This window comes from Vanacampus margaritifer, chromosome 18 (genome assembly GCF_051991255.1).
Source record: "Vanacampus margaritifer isolate UIUO_Vmar chromosome 18, RoL_Vmar_1.0, whole genome shotgun sequence".
NCBI classification, from domain to species: Eukaryota; Metazoa; Chordata; class Actinopteri; order Syngnathiformes; family Syngnathidae; genus Vanacampus; species Vanacampus margaritifer.
The window spans coordinates 14,687,608-14,710,353 of record NC_135449.1 but is presented as its reverse complement, the minus strand read 5'-3'; the positions used below and the strand labels follow the sequence as shown (position 1 = coordinate 14,710,353).

Sequence of the window (22,746 nt, the reverse complement as noted above, 5' to 3'; positions counted from 1 at the left end):
CCCGGTGGTTGTGTTATTACGTTAGCCAATGCTAAAAGCTATCTTAGTTAACAGTTCAACAGCTTTTTTTGTTTACCTTGCATATTTGTACATTGGAAACGCACCACCAGAAACACTCGTATTGGGTCCGGTAGGACGACAGTTGATTTCCCGTGATTCTTATACACGGAAGCAGGCAGAAGTTCTAGATCTGGTATGATGAAAAAAATGGGATGCTAACGGATGAGATGAGAATGAGAATGCAGACATGAATGTAAAAGTAAATAAGAAGGAAGGGTGACTAAACAATGGGGCTGTGGAATTCACTGAGACTTGGGAGACGTCTGGTACCCATTTACAGTGATTCTCCAAATAGGCTCTGATTTCTAATTTTAGGGCTATCAACAGTAATTTCTGGCCAATATGGCGCACCTGACTTTAAGCCGCGCTAGCTAAATGTGGGGAATACTCAAGTTTGTTACACATATAAGCCGCACCCAACTGTAAGCCGCAGGTGTTTTAATGTTACCGCACCCGGTTCCTGCTACTTTCTTTTCCATAATGAAGGAGCAAATTGTCTCGCTCTCGTTCTGTCTCTTCTACTGTATTTCGGCTCACTTGGTTTGTTTTGCTCTGCCTGACGCTCTTGCGCATCCTTTATAGTGCGCCCCCTTGTGATCTGATGCATAAGCCGCACCTTTGTATTAGCCGCAGGCTTGAATGCAAGTGAAAAAAGTAGCGGCTATAGTCCAGAAATTACTGTACTACTTGCCTGCGCTCACAAAAATATCTAAGCCTAACTTTAAATGATTTTTTTCCCATTTCCCATTAAAAAAATTTTTTTAGATACTTTTAACACAACCTACCCGATAAACCTTATATGATACGTATTTATTAGTCTAATAAAGCCTATTTGTTTGAAATGCATAATCATTAGGTTTATGTATTAAGTATTAATAAAGTCTAATTTCTCTAAATAAAAATAATGAGAGTATTTATTTAAAATACATAAAGTATATTGTTTGAATTGCATAATAATCAGGTTACCTATACACGATAAATCGCATATCGTCGCTGCTATGTGAAAAACACGTCCATTTTTTTTCTTTTTACATTTTTATGTTTTTGGGATGAAACTGAATGCCGACATCCCGAAAAAATTTTTTTTTAAATTATTATTATTATTTTTTAGGAATTATACTTCATTAATACTAAACATATAAACCTGAGGATTATACATTTCAAATAAATAGGCTTTATTAGACTAATGAATATGTATCATATAAGGTTTGTTTGGTAGATTTGTGTTAAAATTATCTAATAAAAGTAAATGGGAATTTGTTATGGAAAAAATTACATAAATCTGAAAAGTTAGGCTTAAATATTTCTGTTAGTGTGATGTTAGTGCAGAACACGTGGGTCCAGTTCCCATTCAGTAACAAAATAAATGTATCATTGGGAAAAGGGATATAGGGAAGACATGCAAACATTGGATCGTCTGTTTCTTATCATACTTTTTGCCTATGAAATCCTTTTTAGCAACATTTCACTATCCATGGAAAAAAGCCTGAAGCTTGGTGGCCTGGTTCCTGTAATGCTAATCGACCAAGGTGGGCCGTTGAAGTGCTTGTTGTTTCACATGAGTTGCTCTTAGAGGATGTGTGTATTTAAGCCATGCAACACTTACAGCCCCTCTTAAGACGGAGGAATTATTACATGTTCCGGTAGCAGAAAAAGTACATATTTCAACTGCAAGTTGAATAGAATGAGAGTGGGCCCTTGGGGGTGTTTTGCTCCACTCTCCACACTCTGGGTGGTATTTGTTATGGGGATACCCCCGCATGACTGGAGATAGGAGCAAGCAAGGACATGCCCCACATTATCTGGAGGAGCTCAAATAGACCATACCTTCACTACAGTACAAACATGCTCCCTATTGTTTAAATCTGCCTTGCAAAAAAGTAGATATCAACAGGAGACAAAGACAATGGAGTCTTCTCTCACTTACTGTATACAGTAGACGGTCCAAGCATAGGTGAATAATATAATTAATTCTTGATTAGATCTTTAGTTGCACTAACAATACAAAAAATGTGTATTTCAGCAGGCTTGTATTATAAACAGTAATTATCAGAAAAGTCCCAATGGAGCATGCATTTGAACCTTAGACATTCATCCATATCCAGACGGAAAATCCCATATATCGACAGCAAACAAAGGTGAATGTCCACAGACAGGTCGTATACATACCAGGATGAGACAGATGCTGAAAGATGGAGGAGGGGGAAGGGGGACAACGGGGGTGGAGGGGGTACACTTGTTTTCACTTGTCGTGCCTTCAGGTGCGTCCTTGCTAGTATCGAGGAGGCCTGATTTTTTTTCAGCTTTTTAAAGGCTACTTTTGGAATCACCTGTCTTTAAAACAGCTGTAAAATAGAAGATGTGAAAGATGGTTATTTATGTGATGGTTCAAGATCGTAAACTCTCTTGTGGGATTTACGTTGAACATGTTTGAACTTGTTTGAGTAACTTAACTCTTGTGCTTTTGAATAGAAGTGTCCAAAACGCATCAGCATTTGTTTAATTTGACATTGCTTTATTCACTGGCTAATTTGACAAATGTATTTTTAATGTACAAAATTTCTACTTAACTTTTAAAATACTAAATTTCATAAACACATCTAATGTACATTTTTATGTTGTTCACTTCACGGGTTACAGTGCTGATTTTGAGTTTTGAGTTTGAGTTAAATTTTATTTGAAAAAGAATAAAAACAAAGCAAGAACAATAACAGTAATAAACATACAACAACAAAATAAAATAGGTACAAAAGAAGCAAAATTCAACAAAGCGCACATAACAACGATTTTCCATGTTCAAAAGGGAGTGGGAAGAAGTTGCAAAACTTACACTGCAGAAAGGACTGTAGAAAATTTAAGAAATAAATTAATACTTTAAATGAGCAAAATTATCTGCCAACAGAACAAGAAAATTTTACTTAAATTTTGAAAAATTAGAAAATAATATTAGGCCCATATCAACCACTGTGGTCTTGAAAATAGTATTTCCAGACTAAAAACAAGTAATATCGACTTTTTTCAAGCTGTAATAAATACAACTATTTTCTTAAAATACATGAGTATATATATATTTTTAACAGTTGGACAATTTAACCTGAGTGTCAAGCAAGAGAAGTAACGGGTCACATTTTCTTTTACATGACCTAGCCAGGAATTGAACCCACACCCTTCAAGTCTGAGGGTAGGTACTCTACCACTAGACCACTAAACTGGTACTGAAAGAAGGAAAAATGAGAAATGAACTGCTTGTTTTAATCCTCAAAGTACTTAAAACTGGCTGTTAACACTCAATGCCAAGACTGCTTGATCAAATAAGATAATTAAGTAATAAGTATCTTAAAATAAGCACAATGATCTTATCTGACAATTTCAGTTTCAATTAAAATAACTTGTCAAATCAAAATACGCAAATTTAGGGTAAATTTGAGATATATATCTTACTTAAGATTTTAGTTTTTGCAGTGTATTAAATCCCCTCCCTTCTCCATATTTTCTTAGTTTACATCAATGGTAAATAAAAAAAAAAAATACAAAATAAATATATTGCTGAGGATAACAAAAGTAACTAATTATGAACTACTCCATAATAATAATATAAAATAAATACTCAGAGAACTCATCATTATAAATCCACAGAAATGTGTAAAACGTACAACCTAGATCCAAAAAGCCAACAATAACAAAACACAAGACATGCATCATAGTAAACATAAATATGTAGTCAACAAATCAGCAACACTCCTAATCACTTAGTGGTCTACGCCCCTCCCATTCCCCCTGTATCTCGTAAATGCATAACTTTTATATTTAGTTTTAAATTGATTTATATTCGTACAAAGTTCTCACATAGACTGTTCCATAATTTCACCCCACAGAATGATATACAGAACATTCTCCTGTTTGTTCGAATAATGTTAATTTTCAGGTTGTATTTCTTTATTTATTTATAACCTCCATCGTTCCCTCTAAACATTTTTGGAATATTTTGTTATTATTGTTATTATTTACTTATGTTAAATATTACCCCAATTTTCAACGCAGTAACTAAAATATGGCAGAATTATGGAACAGTACAAAACGCAGAGCGAATTGTAATGAAGTATCTATTTGACTTTATTCAACACTGCAATTCTTTTTGATAATTTGGTATGTATGTGTTTAATGTGTGGCTTCCAACTAATTTTCCTCATCTATTATGACACCCAAAAATTGATTTCCTTTAACCTTGTCAATTTGCACCCCATCAATCTTTATTTGTATTTGTATATTTGTTCTGCAATTCCCAAGAGTTAGGGACCCAGATTTTATTTTTTTCATTCCTTCAGTGATTTCATTCAATAACTCATTTAAATTTTCCCCAGAACAAAAAATATTTGATGTCATTCGCAGACAAAACCAGTTACAGAACATCCGATACCTTACAAATGTCATTGAAATACAAAATAAACAATTTGGGACCCAAAACAGACCCTTAGGGCACACCACATACAATATCCAAGTAGGATGATAGATCACCGAGCTTCACATACTGTTGTCTCTTATGTAAATAGATCTTAACCCAGTCTGACACAATACCATATTGTTCCAGTTTTTTTAAATTAATATATCATGGTTAATTGTGTCAAAAGCATTCTTGATATAAATAAATATTCCAATAGCATACTTTCGCTGGTCAATAGCACTTGTTATTTCATCAATCGCTTCTGTTATTGCCAGTGATATTGATCTGCCCACTCCAAAACCATACTGGCTGTCAGAGAGTCATTTTGATAGCACTTATAGAAATCATTGCAATTAATTTGAAAGGTTTGCCAAGATTGTATATTTATTCAAATATTGATGGCGGTCATTTTAAAATATCATATGTACATTTTAATATTATTCTCCCGTGACCAAGGACCACATCTTACCAGTGATGGGACATTGTGATTTTCTAAGAATGTTGTAGATTAAAAATGAAAATCTAAACACTGAGTTTAATTGCGAACTAGTGCTGTTTACTGAGTCTGTTCCCATGTTATTGTGAGAAATCCTTAACATGATCAGTGTCTTTACATAAATGAACTGCATTAATTGTACAAAAAAACATTTATTTTAAACTGTTTGACAGGTGGAGAAGCAGAGAGCAGATTTAGGCAGGGAACTAGAAGATCTCACAGATCGATTGGAAGAAGCAGGCGGGGCCACCGCCTCACAGGTAAGGAAAAAAAGCATTTTTGGCAAACATTTAAACATCTAAAGTCAAATGTAGTGAACTAGGGTTTCATATTAACATATGTGTGACTTAACATGATGCTTGACCAGGTCCAGTACCAGTCATCAAGATCTTGCCTCAAATGTACTGTATTTTTAAATAAAGAGGATCTGGGTCTTTGGGTGTGTTTTTCAAGCAGTTTCCTAGGCCTGTGGTTGGACTTACTGGAGTCGTTCAAGGATATCAAGCATCAGTAGTCCAGCTGTATAGTTTTACAGAGTGGCTTAAGATTATGTTTATGATTTCAAGAAACAGATGTGTTAAATTTGCTCTCATTTTCCAAATAAAATGTTCTGGCTCAAATGCAATGAAACTCGCCACATTTGCCAGAACAGCACAGAAAGAACAGATAGAATTGTTATTCAACTCATTGATTTGACAAAAAAAAAAACTACGTAATGTAAAGAACTGTTTGTGTGATTAACAGATGGAAATGAACAAGAAGCGAGAGGCGGAACTCCAGCGTCTGAGACGAGACCTGGAAGAGTCATCTGTCCAGTCAGAGACGCTGGCTGCAACCCTGAGAAAACGCCATGGCGATGTCATTGCAGAGCTAAGTGAGCAGTGTGAGGCTCTACAGAGGACCAGAGCCAAGTTGGAAAAGGAGAAGCAGAACTTAAGAATGGAAGTCGACGACTTGTCGACTTCACTAGAAGGTCTACAGAAAGCCAAGGTCCGTAAGTTAGGGGACATGGAAAAACTTTTTCAAGCAAGTAACTTAAGCCATATGCCTTTTTAGCAATCACATGTTTCTGTGTTACCGCAGATGTCCTCAGATAGCCAGGTAAAGAAATTGGAAGAACAGCACTATGAGGCCAACAGGAAAGGAGAAGACCTACAGAGGGCAGTCACGGAGCTCACTGTATCCAAGAACAGACTCACAGGTACACTTAACTCATTCGCTTCCAGCCATTTTCACTGAAGCAACCCCCTTTCCTTTTTACTAGATTTTGACTGATTTTGCAAGGTCCACTGAATATTCTGTTCTATTGCTATAAAAACATGGAATTTACCCCAAAAAGATTTGAGTCTCTTTTTTCATTAGAAAAAAAATAATTGTATCTGTTTCCATTTTGCAGCAATTAGCATTAGAATATGAAGAATATAATTATAATATAATTCATAGATATTCACATTCCTGGTGAAAACACTATCAAAAAGAGCTTGTTGCAACATGGCCCTGGCTATTCTCTTATACTCTGATACTACCTGCTGGCCGTTTTTTGTAATAACTATCATTGCTTTAAGCCACCTCTTCATGTCAGAAGCTGCATCAAAGCCTTCTGCATGGTTTTGCTAAAAAAAGAAAGAAAAGACACACACACACACACACACACACACACACACAAACTGTATAAATACGTTTTTCGGTGTGAAGGACAAAGTATAGTAAAAAATGTGTTAACACGATTTTGGGTTTGAAAAGTTAAGAGACATTCTTCATTTAAAGGGGAAGTTAACCTTAAACATTTCTTGAAAATAATATGTTATATGTGACCTCACTCTAAACATGACATTATGATTATTATTACATTTGTGGAATATGAGTTAAGCAGCAAAATCCAGCGGTATTTATCCATCTTAGGGGAGGGGGTATTATGCCACTTGCTGTCAACTGAAGATGACTTCACAGTTGCTCAGGGCTCAGGTACCAACCAATCACAGCTCAGCTTCAGAAACGAGATGAGCTGTGATTGGTTGGTACCTGAGACCTGAGCAACTGTGATGTCATTTTCACTCGACAGCAAGTGGGAAAATGGCCGCCTTCTGATATTGATAAAAACTGTTGGATTTTGCAGCTGAACTCATATTCCACAATAATAATCAATGATTGACAGAGGTGAGCACTTCCGTCTCTTGTCTCCTTCCGTTGTTGATGGAAGTACCCACTACTGCTGAGTTCAGCATTAAAGGGGAAGTCAACCCCAAAACATTTTCTTGACAACAATATGTTCTATGCAGCCCCATTAGTCTAAATACGGTATTCTGGTTAATTTTACATCAACATACAAGCATAAAAGCAAACATCCATACTAAAACATACATGTGCCTCCCTAGCTGATAATACAGACACAAGTCGACGATTGGCAGAGGCCGAGAACAGATATGGCCAATTGAGTCGTACCAAGTCTCTCCTCCAATCTCAAGTGGAGGAACTGAAGAAACATCTGGACGAAGAGGTCAAAGTAAGTGTCACAGCGTGGATATACAAAACTCCCAATTTGAAATTAAACGGAAATTATCTATTTAATGTGGCTCTATAGCAAGTGAAGGAAATACCAAACATGCGGTATCATGTGGTTGCCAGTGTAAGCAGGCAGTCAGCGGAAGTTTGAGCTCAGTGCGGCAGGAGTGCGAGGGGCTCAAGGAGCAGCTAGAGGAGGAGCAGGAGAGCAAACAAGAGCTGCAGAGGCTCGTCTCCAAACTCAACAGCGAGGTGACACACTTGAGGACCAAACATGAGGCAGACTCCATCCAGTACGCCGATGAGCTGGAGGAAACCAAGTAGGTCAAGTTGACACTGGCAGGCATTTTCTTAAGACAGCTGCATTCCGGTCTACTGTTCTGAAAAATGCTTGCGTCACAGAAAAAAGCTGGTATTGCGGCTGCAAGAGGCAGAAGAGGCCGTAGAAGCCACACAGGCGAAATGCTCCTCTCTGGAGAAAACCAAACAGAGGCTCCAGGGAGAGGTGGAGGAGCTGTGCATGGACTTGGAGAAGGTAGAGCACAGGTGTACTTTATCCCCCAAATGCCCTTGATTATAGAATTTTAACTTACAGTATGCTCTCCATTTTTAGGCTAGCGGATGTGGACAAGCTCTTGACAAAAAGCAGCGGGTTCTAGAGAAGCAACTGGGGGACTCGAAGCAAAAGTGTGAGGAGCTGGTAGCGGAGGTGGAGGGCTGTCAAAAGGAGAGCAGACAACATGCAGGGGAACTCTTCAAACTGAAGACAGTGCATGAAGAGTCTCTGGAGCAGCTGGAAGCTCTACGAAGAGAGAACAAGGCCTACCAAGGTTGTTTTCCAAACAAACACAAAAAAAAAAAAATATATATATATATATATATATATATATATATATATATATATATATATATATATATATATATTTGACCCACCGTCCCTCTCATCGCGAATGCAGAGTAGTGGCTGCCCTTAAAATCCAAATATTTACAGACAAACTTGACAGTTATACTATCATCATATATTTTTCAGGTTATAAACCAAATTTATGAGCAAATGATCATCCTCTTTCAATTTCTCATCTCCTTAAAGACCAAAAATACAAAACCAAATTGTGAAAATTTGCTTGAGGTAAAACACAATAAAAAAGGGCCCTTGCAACCCGAGCTACATATAAATGTATACCTGATGTGTGTGTGCAAAGTTTCATGAGTTTTTACCCAAGTTTAGGCAGACCCCTTTAAAAAACAGCATTTTTTTGGGTACAAAATATCATAAACATCTGATGAATTTCATAGGAGGAGTAAAATATGCCTCTAATAAAGGCCAAAAATTGCGTCAAATTCCAAATTAAAATCAAAATCCTGTTTAGTTTAGTATATGGCTTCAAAATATTTTTTTGTAGGCCTTGTGGCGTTGCATGTGCCTCCCATTTTTCACAGATCTAACGGACAGAGAATGCTTTGCTAAAAATTTGTAGGGAACACTAATATGTAGCCAGATATCTAAATGTCCAATGGTAACAATCAGTGGTGCAGATGGGATTTTGGAACTAGGCGGGGGGACATGGACTAAAACATTTTATACACACACACATATATATATATATATATATATATATATATATATATATATATATATATATATACATAGCCATTGTTGAGTACATGTCAAGCCTTATCTAACTAAGGAGAGAAAAGTTATAAACACCGACTAAATATTGTTCCTTCTATCTTTCACATTGAGCAAACAACACATTTAGTGTGGTAAAAGACTGAAGCCAGAGTTGTGTTATCCCAGGGCTTCACAGCCTTATAAATGCACAACAAAACATGTAACTATAATGTTTACATGATAGGCAGTTAGCCTATGTATGTCTGGCTTGGCTTGTAAAATGCCTTGCTGAGTTGGCGATCCAACTTCAGAAAGAAGGTTGATTGAAATCCTGACTCAGAGTTCCAAGTTCCGACATTTTTTGTGTAACTTCAACGCATCAGTAGTTGTATACAACTACTGTTGTGATATATCACAACGCTGTTCATTCAGGGCAGCTCCGTATCCTCACTTAATTTCACCAACCTCAACCCTCAACGCGGCGTCCACAATGCCGATACCGCGCACCTTGAGAGTGAGCAGTGAGCGGGGGCTCGCCCGCGGGTTTGCTGCGGCAAGCCCGAATAGGTGCTCTGTTCCCAGTGCACGTTTCTCTCTGTTCTGCCCGCAGCTCCGCTCCAAGTGGATCAGGATGCTAGCTTGTGCATTAAGTGGCGGGAAGGTCTGGATCCCCAAGAGTGTTACCAGAAGCCGGGGGTGACAGGGGATACTAAACGGTCCATGTGAAAAAACATGGGGGACGAGCTAACGCTGTCATAAACAGTGTTTTCTACTTCCTGATTCTTTGTTTTCATTTATTTTGTTAAATGTATTTAGACCATTCCATCCCAAACTTCTGAAGCCATTAGTTTATTGAAATAAATAAATGAAGAAAAAAAATGTTTTCTACTTCTAGGGTGAAGTGTTCATTTATTGTAGATGCTCTCCACTGCATCCTATAGCGTGGGAGAATATCGACCACAGCGGGGACAAGCTGCGCTCAGTATGAAGGCAGAAAAACTTCAAACAAACAAACCCTTCGAAAGTGGAGGGGACGGATCGCGGTCTTCATTAAACCCCCCGTCCCTTGTGCCATCTGCGCCCGTGGTAACAATGAACACAAAAGTTCAATAAAACGTCATCGTTGCCAGCAAGCTTATTGCACACTAAACGTAAAGTTTCAATATTGTTACTATTGACATTTTGCACGTGATGTCACAGCCCTCATAGGATCGCCCCCTACGGGACGCTGGATGACAAAAGAGCCACTTGTCTGTATTGTAACCATTGAATCTTGTACAGGGTAAAGTCCTTCATCTTATCAATTATCTTATAAAATGGTCATATCTTGCTGTGCGGTCGGTTGTACAGACAGACAAAGGAGTAAACCAAATGTTGCTTTCTATCACATACCTACTAATGAAGACGAACAACGTCGATTGATAGCAGAAAAGACAAAGTATTCACGGATTTGCAGCGATAATTTTTTGCGAGGTTAGTAGATAAATGTTGTAATTAGTAGATAAATGTTCATACATTTTACTAGTAAACGTACACTCTAACAAAGATTGTAACAGAGGTGTCAAATTGTGTGTTTCAAATCACATTAACGAGCCAGATAGTTAGCGTCCACTCCAACTGCACGAACACACAGCTTAGTTTTAAAATGAACCTTCTTCAAAACTATTAAGTGCATTTGACTGTTTAATAATGGGGGATTTCGTCTTTGTGCTTGGAGTTTTTTACTCTGGAGTCATGAAATTCATGAAATTACTGCATAGCTTGCCACTATGATAGTCATTTGTTCCATGCTAGTAAATATAGTAACATAACATCATCACAGCGTTTCAATATAGAACGGACTATTTAAAGATAAGTTAGTTAGCATGATAAACAAGTTTTACCTTTGCATTACGAGGTGTATTGTCCCCCGGTGTGAGCGTAGCATCTCGTCCCAGAGACTCAGCTAGCGACAAGCTTTTGAATCAGCCCCGGTGTAAGGAGAAGAGACGGCATTGACTACATAATGATATAGGTCGTGCGCTGTGAATTCCGGCAAAGTGGGCGATTTGATTAACTTGGTAAAAACAGCAGGCAACAGAAGGTAAGGGGCTGTTTTCAAACTAAATCTAAATCAAAGTAAATATCGCGCTTTATGAGTCCCGACTAAATGTGCAACTTCGACTGACAGGCGAACTTCGGTTGAAGTAGTAGATTCCATGGCTCTATAGGCAGTAATAACTTTTATTTTTTAAAATAACAGTCACTAAGTCGCTCCGGGGTCAAGTCCACTTCCATTCAACAATCATTTCCTTCCGCCGTCCGTCATAGGGAAGTCATGTGATCACGCGACATCGGTGCAAATGGTCAATATTGAATTGTTTTAAATAATGTTTTTCAAAAAGTCAAAATCTTCTGATTTAAGCCTCTCAAATGTTAATACTTTCTGATTACCCTGCCCTTGACGAAAGAAGACAATTTTCCCATTTTCTGACATAGTTTGAAATAAACACTTTCCTAAATTATTCCCAAACCTAATATTTCCTGTTTGAAAAATAATAATAAAAATGAAAGAAAATAATAATAATAAATCCTCTGAAACCCACCAAAGTCACTGATCAATTATTCCCAAATATAACCAAATTAAGTGTATGTGAACATGGGCACGAAAAAAAAAGCAGATCAATTATCAGTCATTTTAACTCATTCTTTTCAATATAATTGATTAAAATGTTTAGATACAATATGAACAAGAAACTATGGACATTGATATACTTACTAAACACTTTTCAAAACATGTATTTAATGTAATCAATCATAACTTAAGGATTCTAACTGTAGCTAGCTAGCTAGTAAGCTAACAACAGTGTCCAGTAATATCTCCTACCTGATTTGTAGGTGGGGGGGGGGGGGGGGGGTTGTGTGTATGTGTGTTTTTTGTTGTTGTTTTTTTTTACAACAGTAACAGTTTCAAACGACATTATCATGTAATATTTTTTTTACTCAGTTGCCATTGCTTGTTTGGGGGGGAAAGCATGCAAAATTTGCAAAACTTCATTTTTTTAGGCATTTGGGTTCAATGTGTGATTGATCATCAATGTGTGATCCGTTCAAGGAAGCTCTGAAAAAATGTGTTTTGACATATTAAAAAGGAATTAATTTCATTTTAATGGCTGTAAAAGGTGTGTGATTGAGAGGATAGCTCTTCAGCGATGTTAACTTATTGCTAACTCCAGAGGAGATTGCTGACCTCACGGACCAGCTCTCAGATGGAGGGAAGAGTGTCCATGAACTCCAGAAAGCAAAGAAGAAGATTGAGATGGAGAAAGAAGAATTACAGGCTTCACTGGAAGAGTCAGAGGCAGCTTTAGAGGTACAGCTATTTATTCCATTTTAACATGAGTAAAATGCTCTTCGTGTTGGATTCCTTCCTTTTAGGCTGAGGAAACCAGGTTGCTGAGGCTGCAGCTGGAATTGTCTCAGGCAAAATCAGACCTGGAGCGCAGACTTCAAGAGAAAGAAGAAGAGATTGATGCTGCTCGGTACCTCATCTCTTCTAGAGTTCCTGTCCTCATCTTTTATGCTCACAGTTTGGCTCTTTCTGCCTCTATTACTGTCCTGTAATCCCTTTTAAAACTTTCAACCTACTAGAGGTAAGTCCTGCCTCATTCACCTTTCTCTTCCTTCCAAAACTGCAAGAAAATTTAAGTTTTAACTTCAGTTAACTTAGCTTGATCCAACGGAAGTGTGGAACTGCCAATGTGGAGTAAACATTTTTGACTGGCAAACAGATGCATTTGCAAATACCTTTAACCCTAATTGCAAATACATTTGAATGTACTTGTAGGCTAAATGCTTAAATTTGGCCATAATACCATTGCCAAGGGCTATTGACTGCGCATTCCCTGTGGCATTATGGGGGGGGGGGGGGGGCTGACTTGCTGAACGGAAATCATGCACTACAGACATAATTATAAATCAATACATTTTCTTTTACGTGCGCATACACAACAGTCAATGTTGCATTATAAAAATGCTACGTTTTTAGCATTTAGCCTAAAAGTACTGTACGTTTGAACATGTTTGCAAATACGTCTAAACATATTTGTAAGTAGGTTTAAACGGAAATTTAAATCTATTTGCAGCCAGGTACGTTCAAGCGTACTTGCAAATACGTTTGAATGTATTTGCAAATATGTTTAAATTAGGGGTGTCAGGCAATTACATTTTTTAATTGTAATTAATCGTATGACTTCAATAATTAACTCACGATTAATCACAAATTTTATATCTGTTCTAAATGTACAATAAAATATACAATAGAATAATAAGTTTTCATACAACACAATTTTAAACTAATAGAAATATGCATCTTTTAGTCATTGATACAGTAATATCATAATAATTCATAAAAATTAGTTAAAATTAAAAAGATATGCTGTAAAAAAAAAAAAAAAAAACAAGTGAGATATTGATTTGTGTTGAGCTCATTTTTCTGCTACTAGATGGCATAATTGCATTTATAAAACGTTGGTGTCTGCTCAGTACATTTTTCTCTTCCATATAAAGAGCTAACTAATGTTTAACATATATATATGCATTATTATTAAATTTATTACTGCTAGATTTTGATGTGGACGTGTCTGCTGCGTTGCAACGGGAATTCCCCTAGTACAGGATTTCCAAGTAAGGGGCGGTCATTAATCACATGTTTAAAAAACTTGTGGCGTTAAAGAATCTTTAAATTTACTCAAAATTGATGCACTAATTTTGACACTCCCAGTTTGAATTAACCTGCCAGGCAAAAATTTTTACTCCACATGTTCAGTTCGACACTTCCGTATGAGCCACACTCTGACCTCTTGACTTTTTTCTTCATCAGAAAAAGCCACCAGAGGGCGTTGGAAACCCTACAGGCCACTTTGGATGGGGAGATTAAAGGTCGCATGGAGGCAACAAAGCTCAAAAAGAAACTAGAGGCTGATGTGACTGAAATGGAGCTTCAAGTGGATGTCCTCACCAAAAGTAACACTGAGCTCAGCAAGAGCAGCAAAAAGACACAGCAACAGATCAAGGTTTGATGACAGCGTGCTCATTTCACCACTACTTTGAGGACTTACAGTATGACTCTTCTCTTCTCTAGGAGCTCCAGGCTCAGCTCGAGGAGGAGGTCAGGGGTCGTGAGGAGCACAAGGAGGAGATGGCTGCTTTGGAGAGGCGTTGCGCTCTGCTAGTTAGCGATAGCGAAGAGACTCGGTCCACACTGGAGAGTACAGAGAGGGTTCGCAAAACTTTGGAGGTGGAGTTACATGATGCCAACGAAAAATACAGCGATCTCAACAATCAGGTGACTTTAGATATTTTAGCTAGAGAGTCGGAATGAGCGTTTGAAGAAATGTAGTTTAAAAAATAATGCAGAACTGTGAGCTTATTAGTTTTCCTGTGTTTCAGTTCCAATCGGTTCTGAGCGGTAGGAGGAAGCTTGAAGTGGATCTCCAAGCTCTGCAGCACGAGCATGAGGAGCTCCAAGGAGAGCTGAGGGGGTCAGTAGAGAAATCCAAGAAAGCCAGCTGTGAGGTAAAGCACACACACACACACACACGCGCGCGCACACACACGCACGCACGCACGCACGCACGCACGCACGCACGCACGCACGCACGCACGCACGCACACACACACACACACACACACACACACACACACACACACACACACACAAGTAGAAATCATGAAGGGGATGATGCGATCAATAAGCTGTTGAATGTGGACAGTTGGCCAGAGTGGGTGAGGAGCTCCGCCTGGAACAAGAACACACGCTCCATTTGGAGAGGGTGAAGAAAGGTTTCGAGGCTCAAGTGAAAGATTTGAGCACCAAGCTGGAAGAGGCAGAGCAGATGGCACTCAAAGGTGGCAAGAAGATCATCCAGAAATTGGAAGGAAAGGTAAAATTAGCCAAAGGCTATAATCCGTTATATTTAAATGTAAATGCTCATTAAAATACACACACAAAAACAGTTGGGTCAAGAATAACCCAAATTGGGTCAAAAAGGGGCCGACCCAAATGGTTGGGTTAATCATCCATCCAGCCATCATTTTAAACCAAAACAGTTGGGTCACACAAAACAACTCAATAAATTGGTTTGTTTTATAAAAAAAACAATCCCCATTCTTTTTTTTCTTTTTTTTTCAGTTGTGTTTGTCAAAATAAATAACCGACAAAACAACCCTAAAAATCCGTTTTGGGTTATTCTTTCGACAACATTTGGGTCGATCCCCCCCAAAATGGATTGTGTTGTTAGTTTGTTTTTTGGTTGTCAAAATTGATAACTCACAAAACAAAACAAAAAAGGAGTTTTGGGTTATTCCTTTGACCCAACTTTTTGGTTTAAACAAATAAACCAAAACGTTGCATCGATCCCTTTTTGACCCAATGTGAGTATTTTTTTTTACCCAAATTTAGTTTTTTATGCACAACCCAAAAAGTTAAAACAAAAAGAAAAAAAGGGTTGTTTGTTATATTTTTCATTTGAACCAACTTTTTGGTTTACATAAATAAACATTTGACCCAGTTTGGGTTATTTTGGACCTAACATTTCTGTAGAGTGCATAGAAAGGCCTAAAATGACAGATTGGAAACGCAGATGTTCATTGCTGTATCATCTTGCACTGCTGAGAGGTAAATGGTCACCATAAAAAATGCCAAATATCAGATGTGACTTTTCAATATGTCTGTACCAGCATGGCAAGGAAATACTTATTTTGTGGTTTGACTTTTGTGGCCTAACCCTGAAAGAGGAGATGAAGGTTAAAAAAAATGATATTGTGTGAAAAGCAGGTTTCAGAGCATCACTGCCCTCTGCTGCCACATGTTGTTATTGAAGTTCATGTGATGTCGTGTGTGCAGGTAAAAGAGTTGGAGCTCGAACTAGAGTCCGAGCAGAAGCGACATGCTGAGACTGTGAAGACGCTGCGGAAGAACGAACGCCGGCTCAAGGAACTTGTCTTTCAGTCCGAGGAGGATCAGAAGAACCAGCTGCAAATGCAGGAGCTGGTGGAGAGGTTGCAGAACAAGATGAAGGCTTACAAGAGACAAGTGGAAGAGGCTGTATGTGTCTTATCCACATATTTTAAATGACTATGCATAGTAAGGCAGTGGTCCCCAACCACCGGGTTACCGGTCCGCGGGCCTTTTTTGACCGGACCACGGCGGATCGCACAGTTGAAAGAATTAAAAAAACGTACTGTACTTCAGGTTAATTGATTAGCCGAGGTTTAAAAATATTTTATTTTGAAATGACCGGATTCTCTCTGTTTACAACGGACTCTAATGATCTCAGTCGCGTAGCGCTGATGCTAATAGACAAGTAAGCAAAATGAGTAAAAAACAAACACATTTGCAAAGTTTCTTTGCAACGGAGAAAAGGCCCAGTGGTGAGACAACACATTGAGCCTATGACCAAGCGTTATTGTGAGTGAGTTGCTCATGGACTTTTGATTTGGTGCCTTGTTATGTTGGCACATTTAAGGAGGGCGCTGCTAATATAGTTACATAAAAATGTGGCTTCACATTTATTGTTATATCTACAAAAACGTTTTTGTGTTGCTCTTATCATTTATAAGCATTACCGTATTAAAGCGTTGTTGTTACTCTTGTTAGTGGTTGTGCTGCTAGTACAGGCACATAAAAATACATAGTGGATTTGCGTGTGTTGTTGTAGCCTTTTATTAATTAGAAGCCTAACAACCACTCCCTCCCCCACTCACACACACAACCCCCCAAACCCTCTGGGTTGCCGGTCCACGAAAGTTGTAAGTAAACTTGTATGAACCAATCCGTGGTGGAAAAAAAGTTGGGGACCACTGTACAGTAGTAAGGCATTAAAAAAAAAGAAAAAAAAGACCATATATATATCGTAATGCGTCTTAGAAAAACAAAAAAAACGTGTATATATTGTAAGGCTTTTTTTTTTTAAGCGACCATATTCATATTTTTTTAGCTGTGTCTTTTAAGTTTAATTTTTAAATTAATTTTTTTACAACCATACATTAAAAAAACATGGCATAGTAAGGAGTTTTTTTCCTTTCTTTTTAATGTAATGAATGAACCATGTAATGACCTTAGTTAGGCGAGTTTTTGTATAGTCAGGCGTTTTTTTTTTTAAACGACCATGTAAGGTTTTTTTTTTTTTATACAACCATGTATAAATAGTAAGGTGTCTTTAAAAACAACAACCATGTCTTAAGGGGTAAGGCATGTTCTTTTTTTTAACAACTAAAAAAAATTCAATTCCAATCCAATTTCCAAATTTACTTCTGTCCTATATTTCAGCGTTTTTTGTTTTTTTTTCATTTTCAAAGTCATTCTTCATAATTCTTTTTTAGAATCTGCTCTGTAGCATTCACACACAATTTCGACTGAAATGGCAATTTCAAGTTCTAATTGCATCTTTACTACAACATAGCATCATTTATTACTATTCTGACATGTTTTGATTTCTCACAAATGATGCAGGAGGAGCAAGCCAACATGAATTTGGCCAAGTACAGGAAGACTGTCCATGAGTTGGATGATGCTGAAGAACGAGCTGACATTGCTGAGTCAGCACTCACAAAGATAAGGACCAAGAAGAGAGGCAGCTTCAGCAAAGGATACTCCTCTGTATGTAAACAAAAACAGTCATATCTGGTTCTGTACTTCATTAGTTATGCATATGCATGCGTGTATATACTTATATTGGGGGTGTTATAAAAAATCAAATCATAGATCTAATTTTGCGTATTTGTTTTACTCGTAAAATTTCAATGTTTAAAATGTGTATTTTTGTGACTCAACTGCAGGGTTACAGCACCCCGTATCCCAGTCTGGTGCGGTCGGCCAGCTCCGTGGGTTCGGAGGGCCGGGGTGAGAAAATCCTCAACGACGATGGCGAGTCGGTCAGCTCCCTAATTCCAACTTATCTCAACTCCCTCAAGAAGCTCATGATCGAGTAGAAACGTTTTCTATAATCAATCACATCGTGATGCCACTTGAAGGCATTACGTTCAAACAGTATTGAGATACTGTAAGTGGGACTGAAATTGTATTTTTACTCCATTGCAACATTATGAACAAAACCCCAGCATTTAATTGTGCACTCTTTATTTTGCCATTAACACTTTTTTTTTTAAACACACTTAATCTTATCCAGTATCTCCTGCATATATTGATAGTGATATTGAAGTGTTAAAATAGCTTATACCTTATTTCCTCATATAGCAACCTTTGCTCTAACTAACCACACAACTTTCACCTAATAAATGCCCAGGACGCCGCACTTGAGTAAATAAATGTATATTATTATTATTATTTTATTTCGATTTTGGGTATTCTTGACATATTGGTTTTAAAATTCAACAAAAGTCTAATAACATTAATTCATGACTGAATGTCAAAACTGATTTGTTGGATAAATAAAAAGTAGCCAACAAGACATCTGGTTTCAGTTATTATATTTGGATTTCTCATTACTGCATAAACTACCAGCTGGTTATTTCATTGCTAACTGATTAATTTGCAAATTGCATTTCTATTCATTGAAATATTTTTCTTTTCAAATCACATTGCAGGTACATCTGTTAAATGTTCCTCAACAATGCAATTCATCTGCACTAAGTAAAGAGAAAATATCTGTCATAATAAATCAATTAAGTCATAATAAGTAATGGCTAATAAATATAATATAGCAAAACTTTCACATAACGGGGCCACCAACAAGAGTCACTATTTTACAGTATGAAAATATATGTATTTGACTGTTGTTGTCTTTTACTTTTAAGCACATCATATTATTGCCTCTGATTGTAACAAAGCTTGACCAAACCATTTTAATGCTGAATATTTTTTTGTTTTTGCTTTTGGAAATAAAATATGTTGTTTGAGTTAATTTTGTCATCCGTCAATCTGACTTGTGGTTTGCTGCATTTGAGAGAGAGAGAGAGCGACAGAGTGAGAGAGATGAAAACTGAGTTTTCCTCAATATTCTTATTGAGATACAAGAATGAATTGCCAAACTACTGTACAGTTTGTCTCTTATTTAAAAAAAAAAATTTTTTTTTTAAATATCCTTTATTATGTTCAGTATTGAATATTACACTTGTATAGCTGATCATAATAAAAGCATATTAGAAACTAGAAAAATTCCCGCGGAAATTTTGAATGGGACTGCTGACTTGTAAATGAGCTGAACAGTTTAAAATTTAAACGCCTGGAATCGCTCAAGCAATGTGGAAGTTAACCATAATCAACATCAACTAAAAATATCTCACTGTCCCTTTAAGAAAAATGCACTTTCACGCACACACATTTGACTTTGTAAATGAGCTGAACAGTTTAAAATTTAAACGACTGGAATCGCTCAAGAAATGTGGAAGTTAACCATAATCAACATCAACTAAAAGTATTTCACTGTCCCTGAAAATGTATTTAAAAAAATGTAAATGAGCTGAACAGTTTAAAATTCAAACGACAAAAATCGGTCAAGAAATGTGGAAGTTAACCATAATCAACAGAAACTAAAAATATCTCACTGTCGCTTTAAGAACGCACACCCATTTTTGACTTGGAGCCATCACGCGCTCCACATTCCATTGAGATTGTATGAGAGACGCACCCCTTGAACAAAAGCCTCTCACGACTTAACGGTTCAAGATACAGATTCAAGAAATGGCTCGTTAGAACGGCAAGGTTTTGGGGAACACGAGCATGTTCTCATTTTTTTTAATCGGATGAAAAATGACCAAATGAGAGCAGGTTGAAAACTTATGATTTATCAGAAATGAAGACCGAAAGGCGCCTGAATTTAACATGGAAGAGATAGGAGAGTTGGTCCGACTTGTCCGAGCTTAAAGTGAAAATAAAGGTACTAAATGACACCTTAGCCAAATAAAAGTTAGTTTGTTTGAAAGAAGACACTCGTGACTACAAAATGTGAGAATTTGATGTCTAGTGAGCAAAGATTGTGGCCATGGTGACGAGTTGAAGTGAAACTTTTGCAAATAGAAGTAGACTTTTCTTTTTTCCCGCTACTCTAAAGTTAATTGGTCAACAGAGTGCGGTAGAAGCCTAATTCACTCACTGTCTTTGAACCTGCACAGGGGGGAGAGCTTTCATTCCTCAAAAAAGATTTCGACACTGAGCTAAAAATGAGCTAAAATTCGTATCGGTCGGATAACGTATGCGTGCGCAGCGTGTCTTGGAAAAAGGTGCTTGATCTGTAATTTGTTCCCCCTTTCTCCATTCATTTCCTATGGGAGTTTTTGGGGAATTGCGTCGCCATGGTAACTCGGAATTCGGAAGAAAAGTAATGCCGCACCGAGTCAGATCGAGCCGCATGTTTGATACCTCATTTGTCCCGCGCGATCTACGGTACGGGCCACATTTTTGCGGAAAAATCTCGGGATTTTCTAGGGTGGAGAGTAATATGTGCTGCTTTCAGCAGTCCCATAATTAGGATGGACAAATTTAGCTTCAGGAAGCACTTGTGATAGATATTTTTTTACCCTTCTGCTTTAAAATAGCAATTTACAAATTCACAAATTCCAAAGTTTTGAAACATAGATTTTAATTTTGCAGTCAGCTCATCACAACTTGATTCCCAACAATTTCCCATTGATAATTACCAGAATTGCAAAAATATGAATTTGCTGCAATCATTAGCAAGTCTGGCTAAATACTGACACCACTGACCATATCAATGGACAAAAACAGGACGCGATGTGATCTGGTTCTCTTTCTTAATTTCTTTCACATTAGAAATACATAACCATTCTATGGAATGTCAAACAGGTTTTGCGAATGATAATATTTGAAACATTTGGACTCATTCTTGTAAAAATGATGTTAAACTGAAAGTACAATTACAAATACAAACAGTCATATTTTGGTTAAAACGGCATAATTTCCTCACTTTCCACATTAAAACAAGTGGATTAGTTCCATTCTAATGTCCATTAAGTATTTGTCCTTCTCCTGGATTTTTTTTTTTTTAGATCATCTACCATGTATTGGTAGTCAAAATGAAATCACTAAAGCACATCAGTTTCAACATATTGTCAGTGTTTGTAGTTAATGGCTGCATCCATTAACACATACCATAGCTATATGGTGTAGCAATAGTGAGAGGGTTGAGGGTCCGTACTTACATGTGGCGAATAATATTACGTCAGCATTAGTTGCATACACAGTGATACAACACTGATCGATCAGCAGCATCTGTTAAATCATTTTTGCCAACAACTCCTGAAGTCGCACAGGTGAGAATTATCACACAGAGCAAAAAGCACATTAAAAACAGCAACTTTATACTGCAGCATGGCAAAGGGCAATTAAACATATGTATACTTTCTTCATCCTTGAGACAAAGTCCTGCATCATTTATTGTAAATGAGCATTTGGTTGCATAAAGAACGAAAAGGTTGGCTTAATCCCACCATGATATTGACATCATCATCATCCTCAGCAGGCTCTTGATGGAAGGGTATCACCCCCACCATTTGTTAAGTCATCAGGATAATTGATGCTTTCATGATACATCACACCATCAAATCTCCCATCAGGCAGACATTTTGGTGGCCTTGCAAGGTGAGCAGACCTGTCCTGCTTATAGTTTATATCTCGATGTCCACAGGCCTGATGTCTCCAGTCTTATTCTCCTGCACCCACAGCTCTCTGTCTTTGGTGGGGTCCACGCACTGTAAAAGCTGGTCCACTGGCTCCATCGTCTGGACAGAAACAAAAATGGCAGTCTAAGCTAAACTGGTGAGCACACAAAATCTGGTTTCTAACCTTACAAGATCTTGGACTCACACACAAAATCCATACTACCTATTTTTGTACACAGGAAAAAAAAAAATATAATTTTTTGCGAGAACTCAATTATATTTTGTGTAACAGTTTATTCTTTATTCGGCTTTTCTCAATGCCCTCACGGACTCACAACTGGCCTCTCGCGGCTGGACCCGGAGGGCAGCCGTTTTACATTGTCACTGATCCTGACAACTTCTGTTTGGGTTAGGGCTGCTCAATTATCGTTGTGTGTGTTTTCTTAGTTTAAACCTCCATAATCACAATCAGATCGATGCTGCTTAAACACACATTTCATTATCAGCGATGGCGGAGGGTTGTCTTATATTATTGTATTTAATTTCACTTAAAAAAAAAAAAACAACAACTCCGCAATCACAATCTGATGCCTCTTCAGCATTCAGCCACTAACGGCGACGGGCCGACATACTCCTAAAGCACTTTCATCAAGGAAGTTGTTATTGAATTCCCAAGACAGCCTGCCAAAAATCATAGTTTTTCGGGTTTTAGTTTTACTTTGTTTACAAGTGTCTCCAGCTCACATCGGGGGGGGGGGGGGGGGGGTCATTTGCGCCTCATGCTTTATAATGTAATTATCATGCATCGTAATCATTCTCACCCGCAAACCTTGTTGCTACTAAATTGCATATTTATGTACTGGCATGGAGAGGAAGGAGTCTTGCACTCGGACATTTCCGCATTGATTGAGATGTATGAAAGGAATCTGCTTGGATTCGTACGTACACACAGATTCAAACATCTGGATTTTTTGTGCGTGCGACATTCTGGAAATGGACGCGCACGGCATCTTT

At 37.6% G+C, this 22,746-nt stretch overlaps 2 protein-coding genes across 5 annotated transcripts in view; one reads left to right on the top strand and one right to left on the bottom strand.

Annotated features, from left to right (window-relative positions):
• Positions 1-19,016, top strand: part of LOC144038822 (myosin heavy chain, skeletal muscle) — a 50,801-nt gene extending 31,785 nt beyond the window's left edge. For all 3 annotated transcript variants that reach the window (XM_077551569.1, XM_077551570.1, XM_077551571.1), the window contains 16 exons: positions 5,171-5,257; positions 5,742-5,987; positions 6,081-6,198; positions 7,373-7,500; positions 7,623-7,819; positions 7,902-8,034; positions 8,113-8,329; positions 12,327-12,463; positions 12,529-12,632; positions 13,973-14,165; positions 14,234-14,437; positions 14,542-14,667; positions 14,865-15,035; positions 15,998-16,198; positions 17,606-17,752; positions 17,932-19,016. In XM_077551569.1, coding sequence (XP_077407695.1) covers positions 5,171-5,257; positions 5,742-5,987; positions 6,081-6,198; positions 7,373-7,500; positions 7,623-7,819; positions 7,902-8,034; positions 8,113-8,329; positions 12,327-12,463; positions 12,529-12,632; positions 13,973-14,165; positions 14,234-14,437; positions 14,542-14,667; positions 14,865-15,035; positions 15,998-16,198; positions 17,606-17,752; positions 17,932-18,084 — 2,562 coding nt within the window. In that variant the 3' untranslated portion in view covers positions 18,085-19,016. The remainder of the gene's footprint in view (positions 1-5,170; positions 5,258-5,741; positions 5,988-6,080; positions 6,199-7,372; positions 7,501-7,622; positions 7,820-7,901; positions 8,035-8,112; positions 8,330-12,326; positions 12,464-12,528; positions 12,633-13,972; positions 14,166-14,233; positions 14,438-14,541; positions 14,668-14,864; positions 15,036-15,997; positions 16,199-17,605; positions 17,753-17,931) is intronic.
• A 1,657-nt stretch (positions 19,017-20,673) lies between these two features.
• gas7b (growth arrest-specific 7b) overlaps positions 20,674-22,746 on the bottom strand; it is a 69,159-nt gene continuing 67,086 nt past the window's right edge. For both annotated transcript variants that reach the window (XM_077550765.1, XM_077550766.1), the window contains exon 15: positions 20,674-21,852. In XM_077550765.1, coding sequence (XP_077406891.1) covers positions 21,739-21,852 — 114 coding nt within the window. In that variant the 3' untranslated portion in view covers positions 20,674-21,738. The remainder of the gene's footprint in view (positions 21,853-22,746) is intronic.